We start from the raw sequence: 18,092 nt of genomic DNA on the forward strand, positions 1-18,092 counted from the left end.
GCTGAGACCCCTACCGAGACGGAGAGGGGAAAGGGTGGAACCTAGAGAGGCACTGTCGCGAGCAGATGAGGCCCAGATCAGGGCGGTCTTACAAAGAGCCCTAGGGGAGAGGGGGAGTGGCCCCTGCCCAATACCTGACCTGGGCAAGCCGCTGCTGGCTCTCAGGGTCCCCTGGGTGGCCAGCTGCCTTCTTTGCTTCCTCAAGGAGGCTGCTGGCCTTGTCCAGTACATCGCTGGCTGTGTCCAGCACAATGGCCTGTACCGCAGGATCTGTTGTCAGGGCAGCTACGCCCCTAGCGGCCTGGGCCAGGGACCGCAGCCCACCTGCCACATCTCGCGCAGCAATACCTGGGAAGACAAGGAGAACGGAGGGGAAGGGGAAAGGTGCCTTCACCGCCAGTCTCCTAGCCAGGCCCCGTGACCCCACCCCCTCAGCATAGGCCCCAGCCCTGGCCCTCTGCCACGGACCTGCATAGTTCTCATTGCCCTGGGCGACCTCTCCCAGCAGCTGGGCGATGGCGGAGCTCACTGCCTTAGTGCTGGTGCCCAGGTCCTGGGCGCACTTCTCCATCTAGGGGAAGGAGAGTCAGGGCTTGGGGTCAGCTGGCAGCCCGGAGAGAGGTTTGGGGCAGCTTTGGAGTGCAGCTCTGAGCACGAGAGCTTCAGGACACTTACCGTCTCCCCAGGTAAGGGTTTAAGCTTCCCGTCCCGAGCCGCTGCCTTCACTTCCTGCAGGTCTTTCTCTAGATTCTGGACCACGCTCAGTGCAGAGTCCATCTCCAGAGGCCCACACGCTTCCTGAGCCTGTGACGAAAAGAAGGGGGCTGTGGGTGAAGGAGGTACTGCTGTGTCTTGCTGATGCCCAGGTTACACAATTATGCCTGCCTGAGGTGACTTGGCACAGATTCCCCTTCAGCCGGACACCACCCTCACGTTGCACAGCCAGGGCCAGCTCCGTACCTTCTGGGCAGCAGTACGGAGTTCAGCCAGCGCGGTGCCCAGGTTCTTAGCACACTGGCTCAGCTGCATGGCCGAGGCCTGGTCCTGAATGGTCGGCACCGAGGCCTTCGCAGCTGCCACCATCTTCCCACCTGGCTGTTGGGGAAGAGGCAGGCAGATGAAGTGCGCCGCCCTCGCTCGGGGCTTGAGTACGGTCAGAGGCTGATGACGGTCAGGGCACGGTGAGCTCTTGGGCACGACACTGAGAAAGAGGCTAGTGGCCTGGGTTCACACCGTGGGAGAGGTAGGAGTCCTAGAAGGGTGGGCGGGGGTGCCTTGCCTGTAGGAAGCTCTGGCTGGCAGCAATGAGGGCTAGCTGAGCACTGGGGCTGTCGGGCTGAGCTTGGCTCCCTCGGACGCCCTGCACCAGCAGCGGAATCTGCTCTGCCACAGCCTGTGGGTACAAATGTCATGAGTGCCACCTGCCACAGACCGGGGAAGCCCCTCCGCCCACCCCACAAGCTTCCTGCAGCCTCACCTTGCAGCTCTGCACCAGCAGGGGCTGGGGGCCGGCAGAGGCCTTGGGGGCGGAGGCTGCGTGTTGGGCTGCGGCGATAGTCTGTGTGGCTGAGGCTGCAGCCTGCTTGGCTGCGTGCTGTGAGGACAGAGTGGTCAGGACAAGCACCGGGGCATTCTCAAGTCCAGTCCCGGCCTGGCCTGCCCATGCTATCGCCCAAGAAAATACCGACTCTTCCTGCCTGGCCCTCCCATAGCACCCGTTCTCTTTCCCGTTCTTGCTTCTTCCCAGCCCCACCTCCAGGCGCTGCACCAGCTTCTTCTTGATGGCGTTCTGGGCCGCCGCGTTGGTGGCCATGCGGAGCCCCTCGGCTGCCTCCCTCAGCCGCTGCTGCTGCTCCTCACTGTCTGGGTGGGCAGCAGCTCCCTGAGAAGAGTGGAAGGAGTCATTCCCCATGTTCCCCAAGGATCCCGAAGGAGCTCCTCTCTGACACCTCTAGAAAATTTACTCGTTTCCCTGAGGTTACTTCTAAGCAGCCCAGATGCAGGCAAGTGACAGCGGAGAGCACTGTCTCGGCGCGTGGGGTCCTGGGACTCCCTCCGGAGCTGAGGGCCCTTCTCCAGAGGGCGCTGTTTCTTCTGCCCCTCCTTGGGGAAAGGGCCTTGTTTCTTCCCCCACTCCCCACAGAACACCACAAGCTGGGAAAGCAGGGCTCCCGCCTAGGGCAGGGGCCTGCTCACTCCTGCACATCGAAGCACCCAGGGCGCCTGGGAGCCTTCTGCCAGGCCTCTGCACCCTGCTGTCTCAGTGCACGCTAGCAGTGGGCAGCCCCGCCCTGAGCGTCCATGTGCATTCACAGGAGAAACAGGAAGGAGAGGAATCCCGGGGCGCGGGGTGGTAAAGCAGGGGAAGTGGAACAGCCAACCTTGACCTGAAAGGAAAAGGGTGTGGATGCCCGCCTCGGTCCACGAGCGCCCGGCGGTCCCACTGCTTGGGAGCCTGCACGGCTCATTTCCTTCCTAAGTGCACCACACCTGTCCTCTGGTGATGTCTGCGTTCCTAGGGTCGTCCGGCACATGAAGGAGACCATCTGGACCTCTCCTGTTCCCCTCAGGGCCAGGCTAGGGGTCTGCAGAAACTCTGTACCTTGGCAGCCTCCACCATCTTGGCTGTGGCATCAGCCAGGATCTTGGCGGCACTTAAGAGCTTGCGGGAGTTCTCCAGGTCGCTCTCCCCCTCGGCATCGGCCTTGATGGCATTCACCAGGTCAGAGGTGGCTTGGGCCAGGATGCGGGCTTGTCGTACCATCTCCCCTGAGCAAACAAGCACAGTGAGGTGAGGAAGCCGGAGACACTGACTGACGGCGTGCCACAGCTGGGGACAAGGGCGCGGAAAAGTGTACAGACACAGTAGATGGAGGCTGCTAGGGGCAAGGGGACTGACAGGCATCCCTGAGCAATTCCTTTGGGATTTTCTAGGTCTAGGGTCTTGGAGAAAAACAGACTTCCCAGCAGGTTCTTACGGGAAGGACAGTCTCCATCGGGGACTGCCAGCAAACAGTTCTGGGGAGATCAGACAGCTTTTGTGAAGGCGTCTGGAGGCATAGAGCAGAGGGGAAGGTGATCTCTTCTCATGCCATTTTCCGCACATACTCTGTGTAGCCTTTGGTATCCTTTCTAAACGCTCCAGGGTCGGCAGAGCAGGCTTTCATTTCCACTTTACAGTCGGGAGCGGAGGGGTCAGAGACTGGATAGGGGCCAGTGCGATGGCGTCGTAGGTTAAGCCTCTGCCTGTGACGCCAGCATCCCATATGGGTGTGGGTTCGTGTCCTGGCTGCTCCTCTTCTGATCCAGTTCTATGCTTATGGCTTGGGGAAGCAGTGGCTTGGACCCCTGGACCCATGTGGGAGACCAGGAAGAAGTTCCTGGCTCCCAGTCTCAGCTCGGTCCAGCTCCAGGTATTGTGGCCATTTTGGAGTGAACCAGCAGATGGAAGACCTCTCTGTAACTCTACCTCTCAAATAAATAATGGGTTTGGGAACTTCCCTGGGATTTTTTTGTCTTCCTGTAGGTGGGTGTCCTTACCAGCATCACCCATGGAGCTGAAGATGTTCTCAGTGACAGTCAGGATGGTGTCAGTGGCCTGGTCGTAACGGCCAGCAGGCCCAGCCCCTGTGGCGTGGGCCTTCACGTGCTGCAGCAGCTCGTTCAGGGCCTGGGTGACAGCCGTGGCTGCTGCTCCCACCCCTCGCAAGAGCTGCCCATCCTCTGTGGCTGCCTGGGAGGCAGACACACAGCCCTCCACGGCTTTGGCCACCAGCCGTCCTGCCTCTACCAGCTGTTCTTGGCAGACCGGTGAGCTGATCGTAGGGGCCACCACCTGTGGGCAAACAGTGTCGGGATGTAGGCAAAGGCAGGGAGGCATGAAGTGGGAAGTTTGTGGTGTTTGCGACGGCCACCAGGACAGGTAATGGGGTCTCAGGCGCCAATGAGATACAATGAGAAGCTTTCATGTGTGTGGCACTGACAGCTGCCGCCACAGCCGAGGGCAGCTCTAGGAACGCACCTTGGTGCAGGCCACCAGTTGGGAGGTAGACAGGGCACACTGTGTTGCTGCAGCAATAACTTGGGTCTGAAGCGCAGAGTCCTCTGTCCGCTGAGCCACGCTCTTGGCCTTGAGGACCAGGGCGGCCGCAGCACTTGCCACCGCCTTAGCCAGCTGCATCAGTGTGTCCTGTGAGCAAACAGCAGTTAGTGTGGCCTGGGATCCACAGACGCTTCTCAGTTGCAAAAGCTGCTTCATTATTCCCACTGAGTCCAATCAGAGGACAGCACACGCAGAAGCAACTACGACCTACCCCGAGCCCCTGCCTTGAGCACCCAGCAGGACAGAACCCTCACCGAGGAACAAACCCACACTGAGAACCAGAGCCTACACCATAGGGAGCAATGCGTGAGGCGGATACACTCGGATGGTGATGGGGAGGGAGAGGAAGTGCTGTTCCAACGAGATGGGAAGAGGAGGTACCTCCTGGAGTTCCCCCCACCCCCGGACTCTTTCCTCCACTTCTTCTCCATCTTGGTTTGGAAGCAGTCATCCGGGAGTCTTGGGAACAAGTCCCTGTACTATCCCACCTGATTCCATTCCCCAAACTGCCTATGCCAGGCCTCCCCATCTCCCATCATGTTCTGTTCCCCAGGAGGCTTGGGGAGAGGTACAGAAGCGAGTGTATGCGGCTCAGAGAGGAAAAAGCTGGGAAGGCCCAGGCCAGAGGCCGTTACCGTGGGGGAATCGGGGGGAGATCGAACCCCAGCCCCTCTGGGTGCACATATCTGCATAGGAAATCCAGGATGACAAGTCAGCTGGGAAAACTGGCATGGGGTGGGGAAGGGGAGAGCTAGAGGAACAATGTCCTCAGGGTGGCGTGGAGGGCAGTTCAAGAGACCCGCAGGTGGGGCAAGGGCTGTGTGTGGGGACGACAAGGCTAGACAGTGTCACTGGGGAGGGCCAGGAGGGTGCTAATACTGGAGGTTCTGAATTCTCATGCCAAAAAGGGACTGGAAGTTCCCAGTATTGTTCTCTGGAATCAGAGGTTCAGGTTGATGTGGAGGGGTCAATTCACAGAAGCAGGGACCAGGAGCTGGATTTGGCATCAAAGGTTACTTCCTAGAAAAGCTAGGGTGCTGGGAGTTGGGTAAGTCACCAACCTGGAAGTGGGGGTCAGTATCACTTTCCCCAATTTGCTGCAACAGCTCCCCACTGGCCTGGCCCACGTTCCCAGCTGCTTGCAGCAGGTTCTGACGGGGCTGTGGAGAATGAACACCAGTCAGAAGCTGCCTAATCCCTGCCCACATACCCATGGGTCTCCCAGGCCCAAGGGACCCACCCTTCCGTTCTGCCACCTGGGCTCACACCCTCTGTCCGCCCCAGCCCCAACCTCCTGGCCCCTGACCTCAGCACTGGCAGGCTGGGCACTGCGCAGCAGTTCAGACACTGCTCCCGCAAGACCCTTTGCTGCCTGCAGCAGGGGCCGGCCGCTGCCGCCTTCATCCTCCAGCAAGGCAGCCAGCAACTTCACGCCTCGGGACATCTCCGTTAGGTTGGAGGAGATGGTGGTGACAGCACAGCCCACTGCGGTATAGTCTGTCTCTGCAGGGTCCCCTAAGGGGACAAGGAGGAAGAGGAGCACAAGATAGGACATGTTAGGCGCTGGGCTAGGGAAGGAGCACCGTCATACCCAGTTAGTCACGAGCATCCTGAAAGAGATGCACACACACACATCTCTTCCACAGTGAGTCAAGGTATAGTCACATACAGATCCGGTCACACACATGCTTGTGCACGCTCACCCTCCCTTGTCCCCCACCTCTCACGCACACAGGCTGCCATCCCACCTACCGGCTGTCAGGTTCACCACGGAGGCAGTACCAGCTGTGATGGCATCTACCTGGGAGTGGATCTCATGCTTTGATTCATCCATCTTGTTCTTACGCCAGGCCTTAGAGGCCTGAGAGAAGGAGGACAGAAACCTCAGCAGCCGCTCTGGTTCAGTGAATCCCTGTCTATCCCATGGAGTCCCAGCTTCAGGACCTCTGGTCTCCCTTCCATCCCATACTCACAGCATCCTGGCCAAGAGGCGGCAAAGTGTCAAAGTCGTCCAGGGTAGCCTGGGCAGCCTGCACAGCCTGCATGCTGGAGTTAATGGTTCCAGTGAGGGCCTGCTGGGCGGAGGTCTACAAGACACGGAGGAGGAGTGACAGGGACCGGAAGGGACACTGAGAGGAAAGAGAAGGTGAAAGAGAAGTGGAGGCTAGGCAGAGAGATGCAAGCAGGGCCAGGCACCCCCGAGGGTGGGGTCTTCTTACCAGAGGGGGCATGTGTCCCCGGTGCATCTGGCCACTGGTGATCTGCTGCTGGGCAGGGGGCATGCTGCCCACCTGGAAATTCTCCGGACCAGAAGCTCCAGAGCGCATGATGGCGGGCAGGGCCACGGAGCCGTGCTCCACCTTCCCCACCCGGTTGTACTGCTGCTGGAGGACAGTTGACCTGAGCGGAGCAGACCATGGAGCACGCTGAGGACGTCCTCTTCTCCGTCCCCTCCCACCCGCTCACACCACCTCTGTAGGGGCCCTACATCTCATTACAGGCTGTGGTTGGGTAAAGCAGCAGCCAAGGGACTCCCAACCCCCTGCCCCGCACCGTCCTTGGGCTCAGCCTTGCCTTTCCTACTCCTACAGGACTGGGTCAGCCCGACTCCCTTCATACTTTTTGGGGGACACAGAGTCCTCCAGCATAGTAGACTCCTCGTCTCCCTCCAGCCCAAAGTGATCCTTGCTTTTTTTCTGAAGGAAGAAGAAAAAAAGAACAAGAGTTGGAACAGTCAAAGAGGCAGGTGGGGACAAGGTAACCTCTTTTCTCCCCATTCAGCATTTTCTAAGGGGCTGGCTTGGGGAGAAGGTTAAGGGAGAGCAAGACAGCCTAGGGCAGGCCGGGCTCACCTTCTTCAGGATGATATCAATGTAGCCGGCGATGAGCTGTGCAATCTGCTCACCCTCAGTGGTCTGTACTGAGTAGTAGCCATCCTGGTAATCCCCGAAATCCTAGGTGACAAGATGGGGGCTTAGAGGGGAGAGCTTGAGTCCACCCAGGATGGAAATGAGTAGGACGGGAGACCCAAGGTCAAGCTCATGGAGGGGAGTCTTCCCATGCCAACAGCCCCCTAGCAGGAAACCCATCTTTCTCAGACCTATTATTTTTATTTTCTTCCTTAGAGGGAAATATTTTATTTCTGAGGAATGGCCTTTACGTTATATAGTTTTAAATACATGTCACAGGAGCCAGTGCCATGGTGTAGTGGTTAAAGCTGCCTCCTGCAGTGCAAGCATCCCATATGGGCGCTGGTTCGAGTCCCCGCTGCTCCATTGCCGATCCAGCTCTTGGTTATGGCCTGAGAAAGCAGTGGAAGATGGCCCAAGTCCGTGGGCCCCTGCACCCGCATGGGAGACTCGGAAGAAGCTCCTGGCTCCTGATCAGCTCAGCACCGGCTATTGTGGCCATTTGGGGAGTGAACCAGTGATGGAAGACCTCTCTCTCACTGCTCTGTCTCTCTGTAACTCTGCCTTCCTGCCTGCCTTCCTTCCTTCCTTCCTTCCTTCCTTCCTTCCTTCCTTTCTTTCTTTTTTGACAGGCAGAGTAGACAGTGAGAGAGAGAGAGACAGAGAGAAAGGTCTTCCTTTTCCATTGGTTCACCCTCCAATGGCCGCTATGGCCGGTGCACCATGCTGATCTGAAGCCAGGAGCCAGGTGCTTCTCCTGGTCTCCCACGCAGGTGCAGGGCCCAAGGACTTTGGCCATCCTCCACTGCACTCCCAGGCCACAGCAGAGAGCTGGACAGGAAGAGGAGCAACCAGGACAGAATCCGGCACCCTGACCAGGACTAGAACTCGGTGTGCTGGCGCTGCTAGGTGGAGGATTAGCCTATTGAGCCACAGCGCCGGCCAAGTAACTCTGCCTTTCAAATAAAATAAAATAAATCTTAAAAAAAAAAAATCCAAACATGTCACTTAGGAAATCTCCATTACTTTCTCCCTGGCAAGATTGGGAGGACATCCATGCTTGTTATTACGTGACCATACACGAAGGTTGGCATCACAGCCAACATGAAAAAATAGCATTTACTACCATGTCTATTTTCATCATTGGGGCACTTCATCAAGTAGGTATTAGTTTTCAACTCATAACCCAAAATAGAAAGCCATGGGAAAAAACTCTACTGTCTATAATTGTTGCTGAGGATGGGGGTTTGTTTCTCTATCACCTTCCCCCCCAACCCTGCCAAGAATGGCTGTGAGCTCCCCTTGCTGCTTACGCCGTCCCTCTGCTGACTGTAAAGAGTGGGTCTACCACTTGCTGACCGAGCACCACTCCCCTGCGGGGAGGCGGCTTCTCCACCCACTCTCATCCCCATGCTCCGCCAATAGCTCCTAGGTTCCCCCTTTCCCTGGAGTCATGCTCAGTGCAGCTGCCCTTCTCTGGGAATCCTGAAGCCCCTTTTCACTGGAGCCCCCAGACTCACCAGGGTGAAGCTCTTAGGAGAGGCGGCCCAGCGCTTGATGTTGGTGAGGTTCCACTCCTGGATCACCTCCTTGGTCTTCTCATCCACTCGCATCACACACTCCTTGGTGATGCCCAGAAGCCTGGGCACGAGCTTGTTCTTCCCCTTCATCTTTTCCTGTGAGGCAGAGGTTGGCGTGGTTGTTACGCATCAGAGGGCCAAGAAGCGGTGAAAGACCAGATAAGCTCTAGACCACACTGAGGTGGCCGGGAGGGCTAAGTGAGGGTGTCCGTGGATAGGCCCAGGACAAGGCTTTCCTAGGCACAAGGAAAAATCCAGGGTAGGCAGGAGTGTAGCAGAGGATGGGCAACAGGCAGGTTTCACAGAGTCAGAGCAAGGAAGAGAATGGTGGGAAACCTGGCAGATGGCAGTCAGAGACTTGCAGAAACAAGGAGGGCAGGAGGAGGAGGCTGTAACCCACCTTAACCAGGAAGAAGGAGACACCGTAAGTCTTGAGGGAACGGGCTAGCTTCACATAGCGTACCTTGGCCTCAATTTCACTCATCTGCCCACAATTCTTGTGTGCCTTGAAGTATGAAATGGGGAAGAATTTAGCAACATGGGGCATAATATCACAATTTAGGATTGAAGTGGGAAGTTAACTCTAATGGGAGAGTATTATGGGGACACAAAAAAAGTTACATTGGGACACATGACATGAGAAATGAGAGGGGAACAGGACGGGGGCTCACCAGGGATACGCACAAGCAATGATACAAGGGATACGGTTAAGGAACTTGCAAACATTCCAGAGATGTGAATGGACAGTTAGGAAATGGAAGGTCAAAGAGAGAGCCTTTTGGGCGGAGTATACACCTTACGTAGGAACAAGGATTAGGCTTTCCCAACAATTGCAGGTACACTATCTCATCTGATTCTCCTAGCAATCCTATGCAGGGCAGGCACTGTTATCCCATGTTAGAGGCAAAGAAAACAAGAACACTGGATTGAATGCCACGGCAAACAGCCATGGAGCCGAGACCACAGGTCCAAGTCTTTTGCTTTCTTGGCAAGGGAGAGGCAGAAGAGCAGCGTGGTGGGTAGAAGCAGGGGAAGGAGAGGTGGGGGGCAAGGATCCACTTAGTAGGATTAAGCAGCAAAGCTCCCAGGTCACCCCACTTTCCCCTACCCCCATTCACCTGGAAGATCTTACGCTCTCCCTTCTGCTTCACATACTCCTTGGGCAGGAAGTCCTTCAGGCTACACCAGAAAAGGGAGGGTCAGCATGTGGTGGACAGCATCAGGGGCATGTGGGCCATGAACTGTGGGCCTAGGGGTGTGAGGAAATGTCTAGGCCAGTGCTATCTTTAGGGAGAAGGAAGACAGCAAGGGACCTGAGCCTGGTTGTCTTCTGAGGCAGAATGACTTAGCATGAGCCCTTGAATGGGGCTGTGTCCCTCCCTGCAAGGAAGGGACTGATAGAACTTTAAGTTGGAGGCTCAGTCCCCGAGGGAAAGAGGATCTAGAACACCACTTCAGGGAACCAGATGAGAAAGCACTCTAAAGGGATCATCATAGATTTAGGATGCTGAGAAAGCCACACCAAACTCTATGCATTCCAAGAAATACCAGTGGATGAGGTGTGTAAGAACTTCTAATAGGAAGACCTCTACAAGGAAAATTTTATCCTGTTTTCTTTAGGCTATTCCAACAAAATTTTTCAGAGAATCTCAAAACAGCTACATGCTTGCTTCAGGGGGAAGGGCCAGGGCAGAGACACTGGGCTACATTTGGATTCCACACGGGGCCAGTGCAGAGACAAATGGATGACGGCAGCTAAGAAGGTCCCCAGGTGGGTCAAACCCTGGCACCCCTCAGAAGAGGAAATGGAGAGGGTGGAGACAGGGATTCCCGGGCCCAGACAGCATATGCGATGTGGGTCACTCACTCAAGGAAGCCAGCTTTGTGCTTCTGCTCATTGTGGGGCCCAAACTGGATCTGGCACTGGAAGCCGGCGAACTCACAGGCCTTGTCGAAGGAGACAGGATGGGAGCCGTTCAAGATGTCATCTCGCGCCTGCAGAGCACAAGGGGATGGGGCGAATGCAGGCTGTGGGTGAAGGGACACCCCCACTGTGCTTCCGCAGCCCCTGCTGCCCCCAGCCAAGCCTCCACCAGACCTGCACGTAAAGAAGGTTCAGCTGGACAGGGTCGCGAGAATCCACGTTCTGGTCCGAGTAGAAGAACTTCCTCCGCAGCAGCAGCGTCTCGTGCTCCTCCACCCCCTGCTCCCTGAGCGTCCGGCCGTGGTCCAGCCAGTTCACTGGGACACAGACAGGCCTCTCAGTGCTCAACCCATGGCCCCTGGCTGTCCTGTTTACTCCTTCATTTTCCATCTTCCCTCATCTCCCCCTGCCATGGAATTTTATTTATCTGAAAGGCTGAGTGACAGGCAAAGAGAGGGAGGGAGAGAGAGAGAGAGATCTTCCATCTGCTGGTTCACTCCCCAAATGCTTGCAACAGCTGGAGCTGGGCCAGGCCAAAGCCAGGTGCCTGGAACTCCATCTGGGTCTCCCATAAGGGTGGCAGAGACCCAAGTACTTGGGCATCAGCCACTGCGTTCCCAGTTGCATTAGCAAAAACTGGATCGTAAGTGGAGCAGCCAGGACATGAACTGGCACTCTGTTACAGTATGCTGGCAACCCAACTGGCGGCTTAACCCTCTGGGCCACAACGCTAGCATTGCTGTATCCCCAGCGTAACACAGTGCCTTACAAAAGTGGACACTGAATAAATAATCAACAGCTGCCTTTCCAATGCCTCTCCAATGCCCTCTCTTCCGGTTCTGCTTACACTCGTCGTCGGTGTGCAATTTCTGCTTCAGTTTCTCCATCTTCTTTTCATCTCGCAGCAGTGTCTTGTCCTTTCGTAGGGTCCCTGTCACCTCTTCCTTTTTCTCTTCCATCAGTTCTCGGACCAGTGAATACTCGTCATGGTTGGTGATGCCTGGGGGAAGGGACTGGTTTCATAGCTCCCCAGTCTCCTGGCCAAGTCGCAGCACCCCCGCCCCAGCCCAGCCCCTTACCGATGCGGGCACAGATGGTCATGAGCATGTCGGTGACCGTTTTGGAGTCATCCACCATGATGGTCTTCACAGTCCCGTCTAGCATCCGGATCTTCAGGGGTCTCTGTTTCTTCCTGTACTCCATGGTGTCCTGTCAGGAGAGGAAAGGGGCATTCGTTCCTTTCTACTTGGCCAGAGTGGAGGAAGGAGATTCTTATAAGACAGACTATGGTGGCTCATTCAAAACCGGGGTCTTATGGCTCCCTATGATAGGAAACTAGCACGAGCGGGGGACAGGGGCGACACGCGGGTGCTGAAAGCCGGAGGCGGTCCCTGCTGAGGTGGTACTCACCCCGTTCCGGAGCATGTAGTAATCCAAAGCCTTTCCGGCCTCCAGCCATATGCCCTTTTTGGGGTCATCATCCGACAGAAACAGCCCGAAGTCGCTGGCTAAAAGAAAAGATGGGTGACCTCAGACTGACGGAGGCCCCACTGGGACTGGATGGCCGCACCACCACCTCTTACAATTTCTCCCGCGGTCTCAGGCCTAAAAAAGGAGGGAGTGGGGCGCAGTGACCCAAGGTGTGAGGAGCCCTCGGCCACAGCGGGGTCACTCCCTAAGGCTGAGGGCCTGGGGATAAGACTGGACTGAGGACTTCCGCACCAGCCCCCCAGGGAGTGGGACTCACGAGGGCCGACCAGCGCCTCCGGGATCCGCTCCCGAATCATGCGGCAGGCGTCGTACACCATGGTAGACGGCTCAAACTGCATCGTCTTCACCACATTCCCGATGCTGATCTTCAGCGAAAGCGCGACCATGGTGGCGGTGTCTCCTCTGCGGCCTGGCTACACCTGGCCCGTGGTGTCAGGCTATTAGAATAGACTCTCCTCGGAGAAGAGGCCCCCAGGTGGTGGAGACTCAGGGATTCACCAGAGCTGACAGTAATAAGGCTGTCTCTATCTTATAATTTTAAAGAGGAAACAGTAATTTACATCAGAAGGACCAGCCCTGACCACTGAAGACCTCCGAGGGAGAGACTGGGACACGAAGTGTAAGGGCAGGTCTGAAACGCGGGGTCACCCGAGGACACCGCCCTGCCCTCTCCAGGGGAATCTGGGCCACCTGTCTTTCTTTCAAGGGCCCATTTTGCCCCCTGACCCTGCTTACTTCCTTTCCCAGCCTGCCCCTGCCTTGTTTTCATGTTTCCCAGTCCAGTATTTTTCTCTTTGCCTCCCCATGGATGCACTGCACCCTCCCTAGTGTGGGATTTTCAGAGCCCTGTCTCAGCTCATCACATGACCTTCCCTCTCACAGCTTCCTTCTCTGCAACATGAAGACGTTATATGAGATCATTCCCAAGGGCTCTGGAGGCCTGCAGACTCTAGCCAGCCTGGCAGCAGACCGAATGCTGGCTGTTCCAGCCATCCAGGCCTTCTCTGGCCCCATCTTCCCTCTAACCTGAATACTGGGGGCCTCCCTAGGGAGCCAGATCCTATATTTGGCTTCCCTGGCAGTCAAGCTAGAATTATGATTCTCTGTTCCAAAGGGATCTCAAAAATTATCTGGTGAACTCTTCAGTTTTGCAGAAGAGGAAACAGATCCTAGGAGGACAGGAAAGACTCGAAGGAAGGTCAGAGAAACAGCCCAGTCCTCTTGTCTCAGTCCCCACTCTCTCCAAGTTACCAAGTTCATATTTAATACTCAGCACAACTCATTCTATGCTCTCTCCTACTCCCTGAGTCCTTTTCAGACTCTGCCCCCCAAGTGAGCTGCCTCCCCTGACAGTATTCTCACTGTAACTCAGGATTACAGCCTTGCCCCGCCTTCTTCCACCCTCCCAGTACCACCCCTTAGCAGGCTGGAGGAGCCACTGGAAGCAGCAGGTGGCGCCCAGGCCACTGAAGGACAAGTCTGCCTGGCTGCTACTGATGTGACCCAGCTTGGTTTATGGGGATTGGATGCTTCTTAATTAACAAAATGAGCAGTTCCAGGCTCCTCCCCATTTTCTTCCTGGCAAAATGCTGGTGTTAAGGAGGGAAAAGCAGGCTAGGAGGTAAGGTCGGAAAGCAGAGGTGAGGTTGTTAGGATACAAAAAGCATTTGGAAATCAGAGAAGCTGTAGAGGCTGCCAGAGATAAGGTTGAAAATCTAGGTAGAAACGAGACAGGAAGCAGAAGAGGGAAAGGTCTGGGGCTGATGGACCATTTCTGACCTTATAAACTGTTCACTCTCAAGAGAGAAGAACAAGCTCACACTCTGTGTTTCCTCATGGACAAGAGCGGCCCCTCCCAGTCTCCATGGTTCTAGCTCTTTGCCCCCCCCCCCCATTCCTGCCGCACCTCTCCCATGAGTGGACAGACCTGGCTGTGGGGTTGCTGCCCACAAAACAGTGAAGGCTGGAGGGTTCAGAGAAGCTGGAGGAGTCCGAGGAGCTGAGAGCAGGACTGAGAGGACCCTGCACCCTGAGCTGAAGTTGCACGTCTCCCCCCACTTCCTCCGGACATATGGACACCCCTTCTTCCTCAAGCACGGAAGCCTCTGGTGAGACCCTGATAAGGGAGCTGAGTCATGCCCACCCTTACTCCCAGGCTGGTGCTGAGTGGACATCCATGCAGCTACGAGAGGGTGCGGGGAGGCAAGGCAACTGGTCAGGGCATGGGGGTAGCAGCGGCAAAGAACAAGGCACTGACAGTACGAGCAAACTCCGCAGTTCCTGCTCTGGCCTGAGAACTCTGCTCCCCTTGCCCTGCTGTTTTATGGAATAGCAACAACAACCCCTCTCCCAGGTCCCCCCTCCCCGGGAACTCCTCCTCCCTCAATACATTCCTGAGATGCATTCCACAGGAGTTGGGCAATTGGGGAGGGGAGGGAATGGAGGACAGGAGGTCAAAGCCTAGCAAGGAATGGAATGTAAGTGTATGGGGGCTAAGGAATTTGGGGTACACAGAAAACACAGCCAGAGCAGATATCCACAAAGGGAACTGCAGAAAGACAAGGAGCTACAGAGAGAGACAAAGACAGGAGAAAGCTGAAGACAGTCAAAACGCACCAGGGTTGGGGGAGTAACACTCAGTCTGTTACCAAATTTGGCCTCTGAGTCCGCAACCGCCGGCAGGGGGAGGGTTTGTGGGTAAGACTGACATATCCGGCCTCGGGCTGCTGGAAGCTCATTTAGGGCTGGACTGGGCAGCTGAAAGCCAGGACCTAACTTCCCCCAGTATAGCCCCTCCACATCTAGACAGCATACTCATTCTCCCAAATGCGCCCCCGCCTTTGCACAGAGCTCTCTGAAAGAGTGGCCTACACTGTGTGCACATGGGTTAGCTTCATCACACAGCCCCTACTCAGATGGGCACCCTGTTCTGAACAGAGTTCCCACAAACACACCTCCATCACCCACGCCCCACACCCCTGGCCCACAACACCCCTTTCCCTAGGATGTAGCCATTCTCCCTTCGTTCACCCCAAAGCATCCACTCCTTTTGGGTCTGTTATAGGGGAGGTGCTGGGCCAATCTTTCAGTGGCTGGGAACCAAGATGAGTAAGACCTCGCCTTTGCCTTCAAGGGGCTTCCCGTTCAGAAGATAAGTGGGTAAGCTAAATACAGAATTACAGCAGAGGGCACGGTGTGCTAAGAACCAAGGGGAGTGTGCTTGGAAGAGAGCTACCTTTAGGTTAGGGAAGGGGGACCAAACATCCCCATGAAACGTGTTATCTGAAGTTAGGATTCTTTTAAAAAAAAAGAGAGAGAGAGTAAAAAATAAGAGTGATCTGTCATTTATTGGCTATACATCAACTGCAATGTATACATGATTTCATTTAATCCTTACAACAACCCTGCAAGGCAGGCATCGTTAGTTGCGGTTTTACAAATTAGGAAACTGTGGCTCAAAGAAGTTAAATACTTGTTCAGAGTACTCGTCCAAATAAGTTGTGAAGTCAGGATCCGAACCCAGGTCTTCCTAACTCCAAAGCCCAAGCTCTCTCCACGACGCCAGCTGGAGATGCGTCAGGGGTAGTAGCACTCCAGGCAGAGAGAATAGCATAAGCAAAGGTGGAGAAACAGGAAATCGTGGAGGAACACTCAGGGAAGTGAGAAGGCACGCTGGCTGAAGCACGGGGCACCTGCAAGGGAGCAGTGGTGGGGAAGGCAGGGTTAGGACGGGAAGGCAGGGGCGGACTACAGAGGAATAGGAGGGATTATACATGGGGCGGGGGCAATAGGCCAGGGAGACTCTAGGCAGCAAAGACACAACCAGGCTGGATTTTAGGAGGGTCATCTGACGACCGCTTTGGAGACTGGTTAATACAAGTAAGAAGTTATGTGGCCAGAGTTAGAGTGGTGGAGAGGAAGGGAGAACTGGCAGGACGTGATGACAGTCTGTTCTGTCAACCCTCAGAGCCACAGCCCAGAATCCTGCTGGGCCCAGAGCTTCCTATCCTCAGCAGCCTCCTAGGAGCTGGGGCGGCTGAGGTTTAGGTAAGGAACTGGGGAGGGGGTAGGGTGGGTCGGGCTGGGCCGGGCAGATGCGGCTATGGGCAAAGGAGATGGAAGCGTGATCAGTAGTTAAGTGAGGGAAGACAGGGTGGGATTAATGACTGCATCGGGTGGAAAGGGGGAAGATGGTGATAGGAAAAATACATGTATGACTGGTCCCTGAATCAGGCTGCAAGAAGGGGAAGGGAAGAGATGATTACATGGGTGGCAGCTAAGTCAGGGAATGACGGCGTGAGGTCAGGGGCCGGCTCAGCTACAGAGGGGTGAGGAGAATTGGGCTGTGTCCGTGGCTAAATTAGGCTGGGGTGTGTGGGAAGTAAAAGCTGGAGCTAGCACAGGAGGGGGCCAGAGGTTGGGTCAGACTGGGTAGGGGATAGTGCTGTGGTCAGTGGCAGGGTCAGGGTGGGAGTGAAATGGGGGTGTGGTCAATGGCCTGGCAAGGCGTGGGATCAGCAAGACCCAGTTTCCTCTTTGGGTCTCATTTCCTCTTTTCTGTTGGGGAGTGGGGGAAGGGGATCTTTAACTGGACCAAGAAATTAGAGGAGGCGCACAGCAGGAGCTGGGGGTGGGGTCGTCAGCAGCCAGTAGCACTCAGGTGTGTGAACGGGTGAAAATGGTGGGACCCTGCTTTAAGACAATGGGAGAGCTTAGATTTGGGCAAGTAGGAGGTGTGGGTTAAGAAGCAGGGAGGGAGGCTGAATTGAGAATGGGATGAACAACATGGAAGAATGAAAGGCAGGGAGCTAGTTTCTAAAGGGGCGGGTGCAGGAAGGATGCAACATGCAGAGCTAGGGATGAGAGGTAGAGAGGGGGCTTAACAGCGAAGGAAGGAGGGGAGTGGGAGGCAATGGGACTAAGTCCCGAGGGATTCATTCATCCCCTTCTCTCACACAACGGTGGCCCCTGGTCGGCTTCCCCCTTAGCCACTGCTCTCCTCCTCCCTGGGTGGTCCCCACTGCCTGGGTCCCTGGCCATTGCCCACCTCCCATCTCATACAGAACACAGTCCAGCAATCCCTGCCCCGTAACTGTGGTGGCCACAGCAACAGCATTGAGCTTAGAGAGGAATCGAGGAAATTCTACCTGAAGTCCAGAACCCCAACCCAAAATGTGTCATCTCTCTGGCTGAAAGAAGCTCCTGTGACTAAATAAAAATGAGGGGACTTCCCTCCCCCCCACTCTCTCTTTCTCTCACACACACACACACACACACACACCAAAGGCATCGATCTATTGCCGACCTCTTAAATGTTATCTGCCCAAGGTCAATATTCCTGGCCTGGGTCTGCCCTTAGTGCCCTAATTTGTTTCCTCATTCTCATAGAATCCCCCTCCTAGCAGAGACCAGCAAGCATCCAATCCTTGATCCCTAAGACTCAACTAATTTTTACCGTTAGCACCAAATCTGCTGACTTTAACCCAAAATGTTGACCCCTAAGTCTAAATTAGCTCACCTGTAACTTGATTCCTAACTCACCTTTTCACTGTTTATCCTTAAAACTGACCACGACAATATCCTATGATCCTTAAAATGGACTTCTAACCTAATTCCTGTTGTTGACCATTAACCTGACCCTGAACTCTTTTAACTCTGACTTACCTCTGGTCATCCCAGGAAACAAAATAACGACCTCAACCTCAACCTCACTTATTTATAAAACGGATCTAAATCACGCCAATAACTCAAGCGTTAACCCCGGCCTTACACCTCCTAAAGAGACCCTTGATTCCCAAACCCAACCCCACCTAAACCCAGACTCATCCACAGCTCTCCAGCCCAACATCCCCGCTATCAGCAAACACCAAAGCCCATCCCCGCCCTGCGCCCCGCGGCCGCCACACTCCTCACCCTTCCCCAAAACCTATTCCAGGCCAAGGACTGCTCCCGCAGAGGAGCCACCTCCCGCAGATCGGCCTGCCGAGACACCCTGGAAGCTGACGTCTCCCCCAGAACCCGCCATAGACGCGCCGCAGTCAGGGGCCGCGCCCGCCCGCCTCCCGGGCCAGACCTCGCGGCCCCAC

General features: G+C 55.6%; 1 protein-coding gene and 1 long non-coding RNA gene across 8 annotated transcripts in view; one reads left to right on the top strand and one right to left on the bottom strand.

Annotated features, from left to right (window-relative positions):
• The window catches only part of TLN1 (talin 1), a 32,304-nt gene that overhangs the window by 13,868 nt on the left and 344 nt on the right, over nt 1-18,092 (bottom strand). Inside the window, exons 1-28 of one of the 6 annotated variants that reach the window (XM_051856511.3) lie at nt 17,920-18,075; nt 12,263-12,425; nt 11,926-12,023; nt 11,595-11,724; nt 11,363-11,515; nt 10,690-10,832; nt 10,459-10,586; nt 9,710-9,770; nt 8,992-9,096; nt 8,532-8,687; nt 6,955-7,056; nt 6,722-6,798; nt 6,322-6,502; nt 6,076-6,189; nt 5,855-5,963; nt 5,409-5,617; nt 5,164-5,262; nt 4,738-4,788; nt 4,022-4,189; nt 3,541-3,835; nt 2,603-2,769; nt 1,754-1,882; nt 1,478-1,594; nt 1,280-1,393; nt 961-1,095; nt 676-804; nt 469-571; nt 140-348 (exon numbers count right to left, since the gene is read on the bottom strand). In XM_051856511.3, coding sequence (XP_051712471.1) covers nt 140-348; nt 469-571; nt 676-804; nt 961-1,095; nt 1,280-1,393; nt 1,478-1,594; nt 1,754-1,882; nt 2,603-2,769; nt 3,541-3,835; nt 4,022-4,189; nt 4,738-4,788; nt 5,164-5,262; nt 5,409-5,617; nt 5,855-5,963; nt 6,076-6,189; nt 6,322-6,502; nt 6,722-6,798; nt 6,955-7,056; nt 8,532-8,687; nt 8,992-9,096; nt 9,710-9,770; nt 10,459-10,586; nt 10,690-10,832; nt 11,363-11,515; nt 11,595-11,724; nt 11,926-12,023; nt 12,263-12,392 — 3,612 coding nt within the window. In that variant the 5' untranslated portion in view covers nt 12,393-12,425; nt 17,920-18,075. Of the gene's footprint in view, nt 1-139; nt 349-468; nt 572-675; nt 805-960; nt 1,096-1,279; nt 1,394-1,477; nt 1,595-1,753; nt 1,883-2,602; nt 2,770-3,540; nt 3,836-4,021; nt 4,190-4,737; nt 4,789-5,163; nt 5,263-5,408; nt 5,618-5,854; nt 5,964-6,075; nt 6,190-6,321; nt 6,503-6,721; nt 6,799-6,954; nt 7,057-8,531; nt 8,688-8,991; nt 9,097-9,709; nt 9,771-10,458; nt 10,587-10,689; nt 10,833-11,362; nt 11,516-11,594; nt 11,725-11,925; nt 12,024-12,262; nt 12,426-13,933; nt 14,299-17,919; nt 18,076-18,092 lie in introns of those variants that run through there. The other 5 variants (XM_051856503.3, XM_008268739.5, XM_089300435.1 and 2 more) reach the window with 5 other exon arrangements.
• Nucleotides 13,937-18,040, top strand: LOC127493494 (uncharacterized). 2 transcript variants are annotated; one of them, XR_007923722.3, is made up of 4 exons: nt 13,937-14,114; nt 15,071-15,165; nt 15,974-16,053; nt 17,942-18,040. It is a non-coding gene; the product is annotated as an uncharacterized LOC127493494 (long non-coding RNA). The 2 variants fall into 2 exon arrangements; XR_016210980.1 differs by lacking the exon at nt 15,974-16,053 and having other exon boundaries at nt 13,977-14,114.

Source organism: Oryctolagus cuniculus, chromosome 1, assembly GCF_051225735.1.
Source record: "Oryctolagus cuniculus isolate XC-2025 breed Fujian yellow rabbit chromosome 1, ASM5122573v1, whole genome shotgun sequence".
Taxonomy (NCBI): domain Eukaryota; kingdom Metazoa; phylum Chordata; class Mammalia; order Lagomorpha; family Leporidae; genus Oryctolagus; species Oryctolagus cuniculus.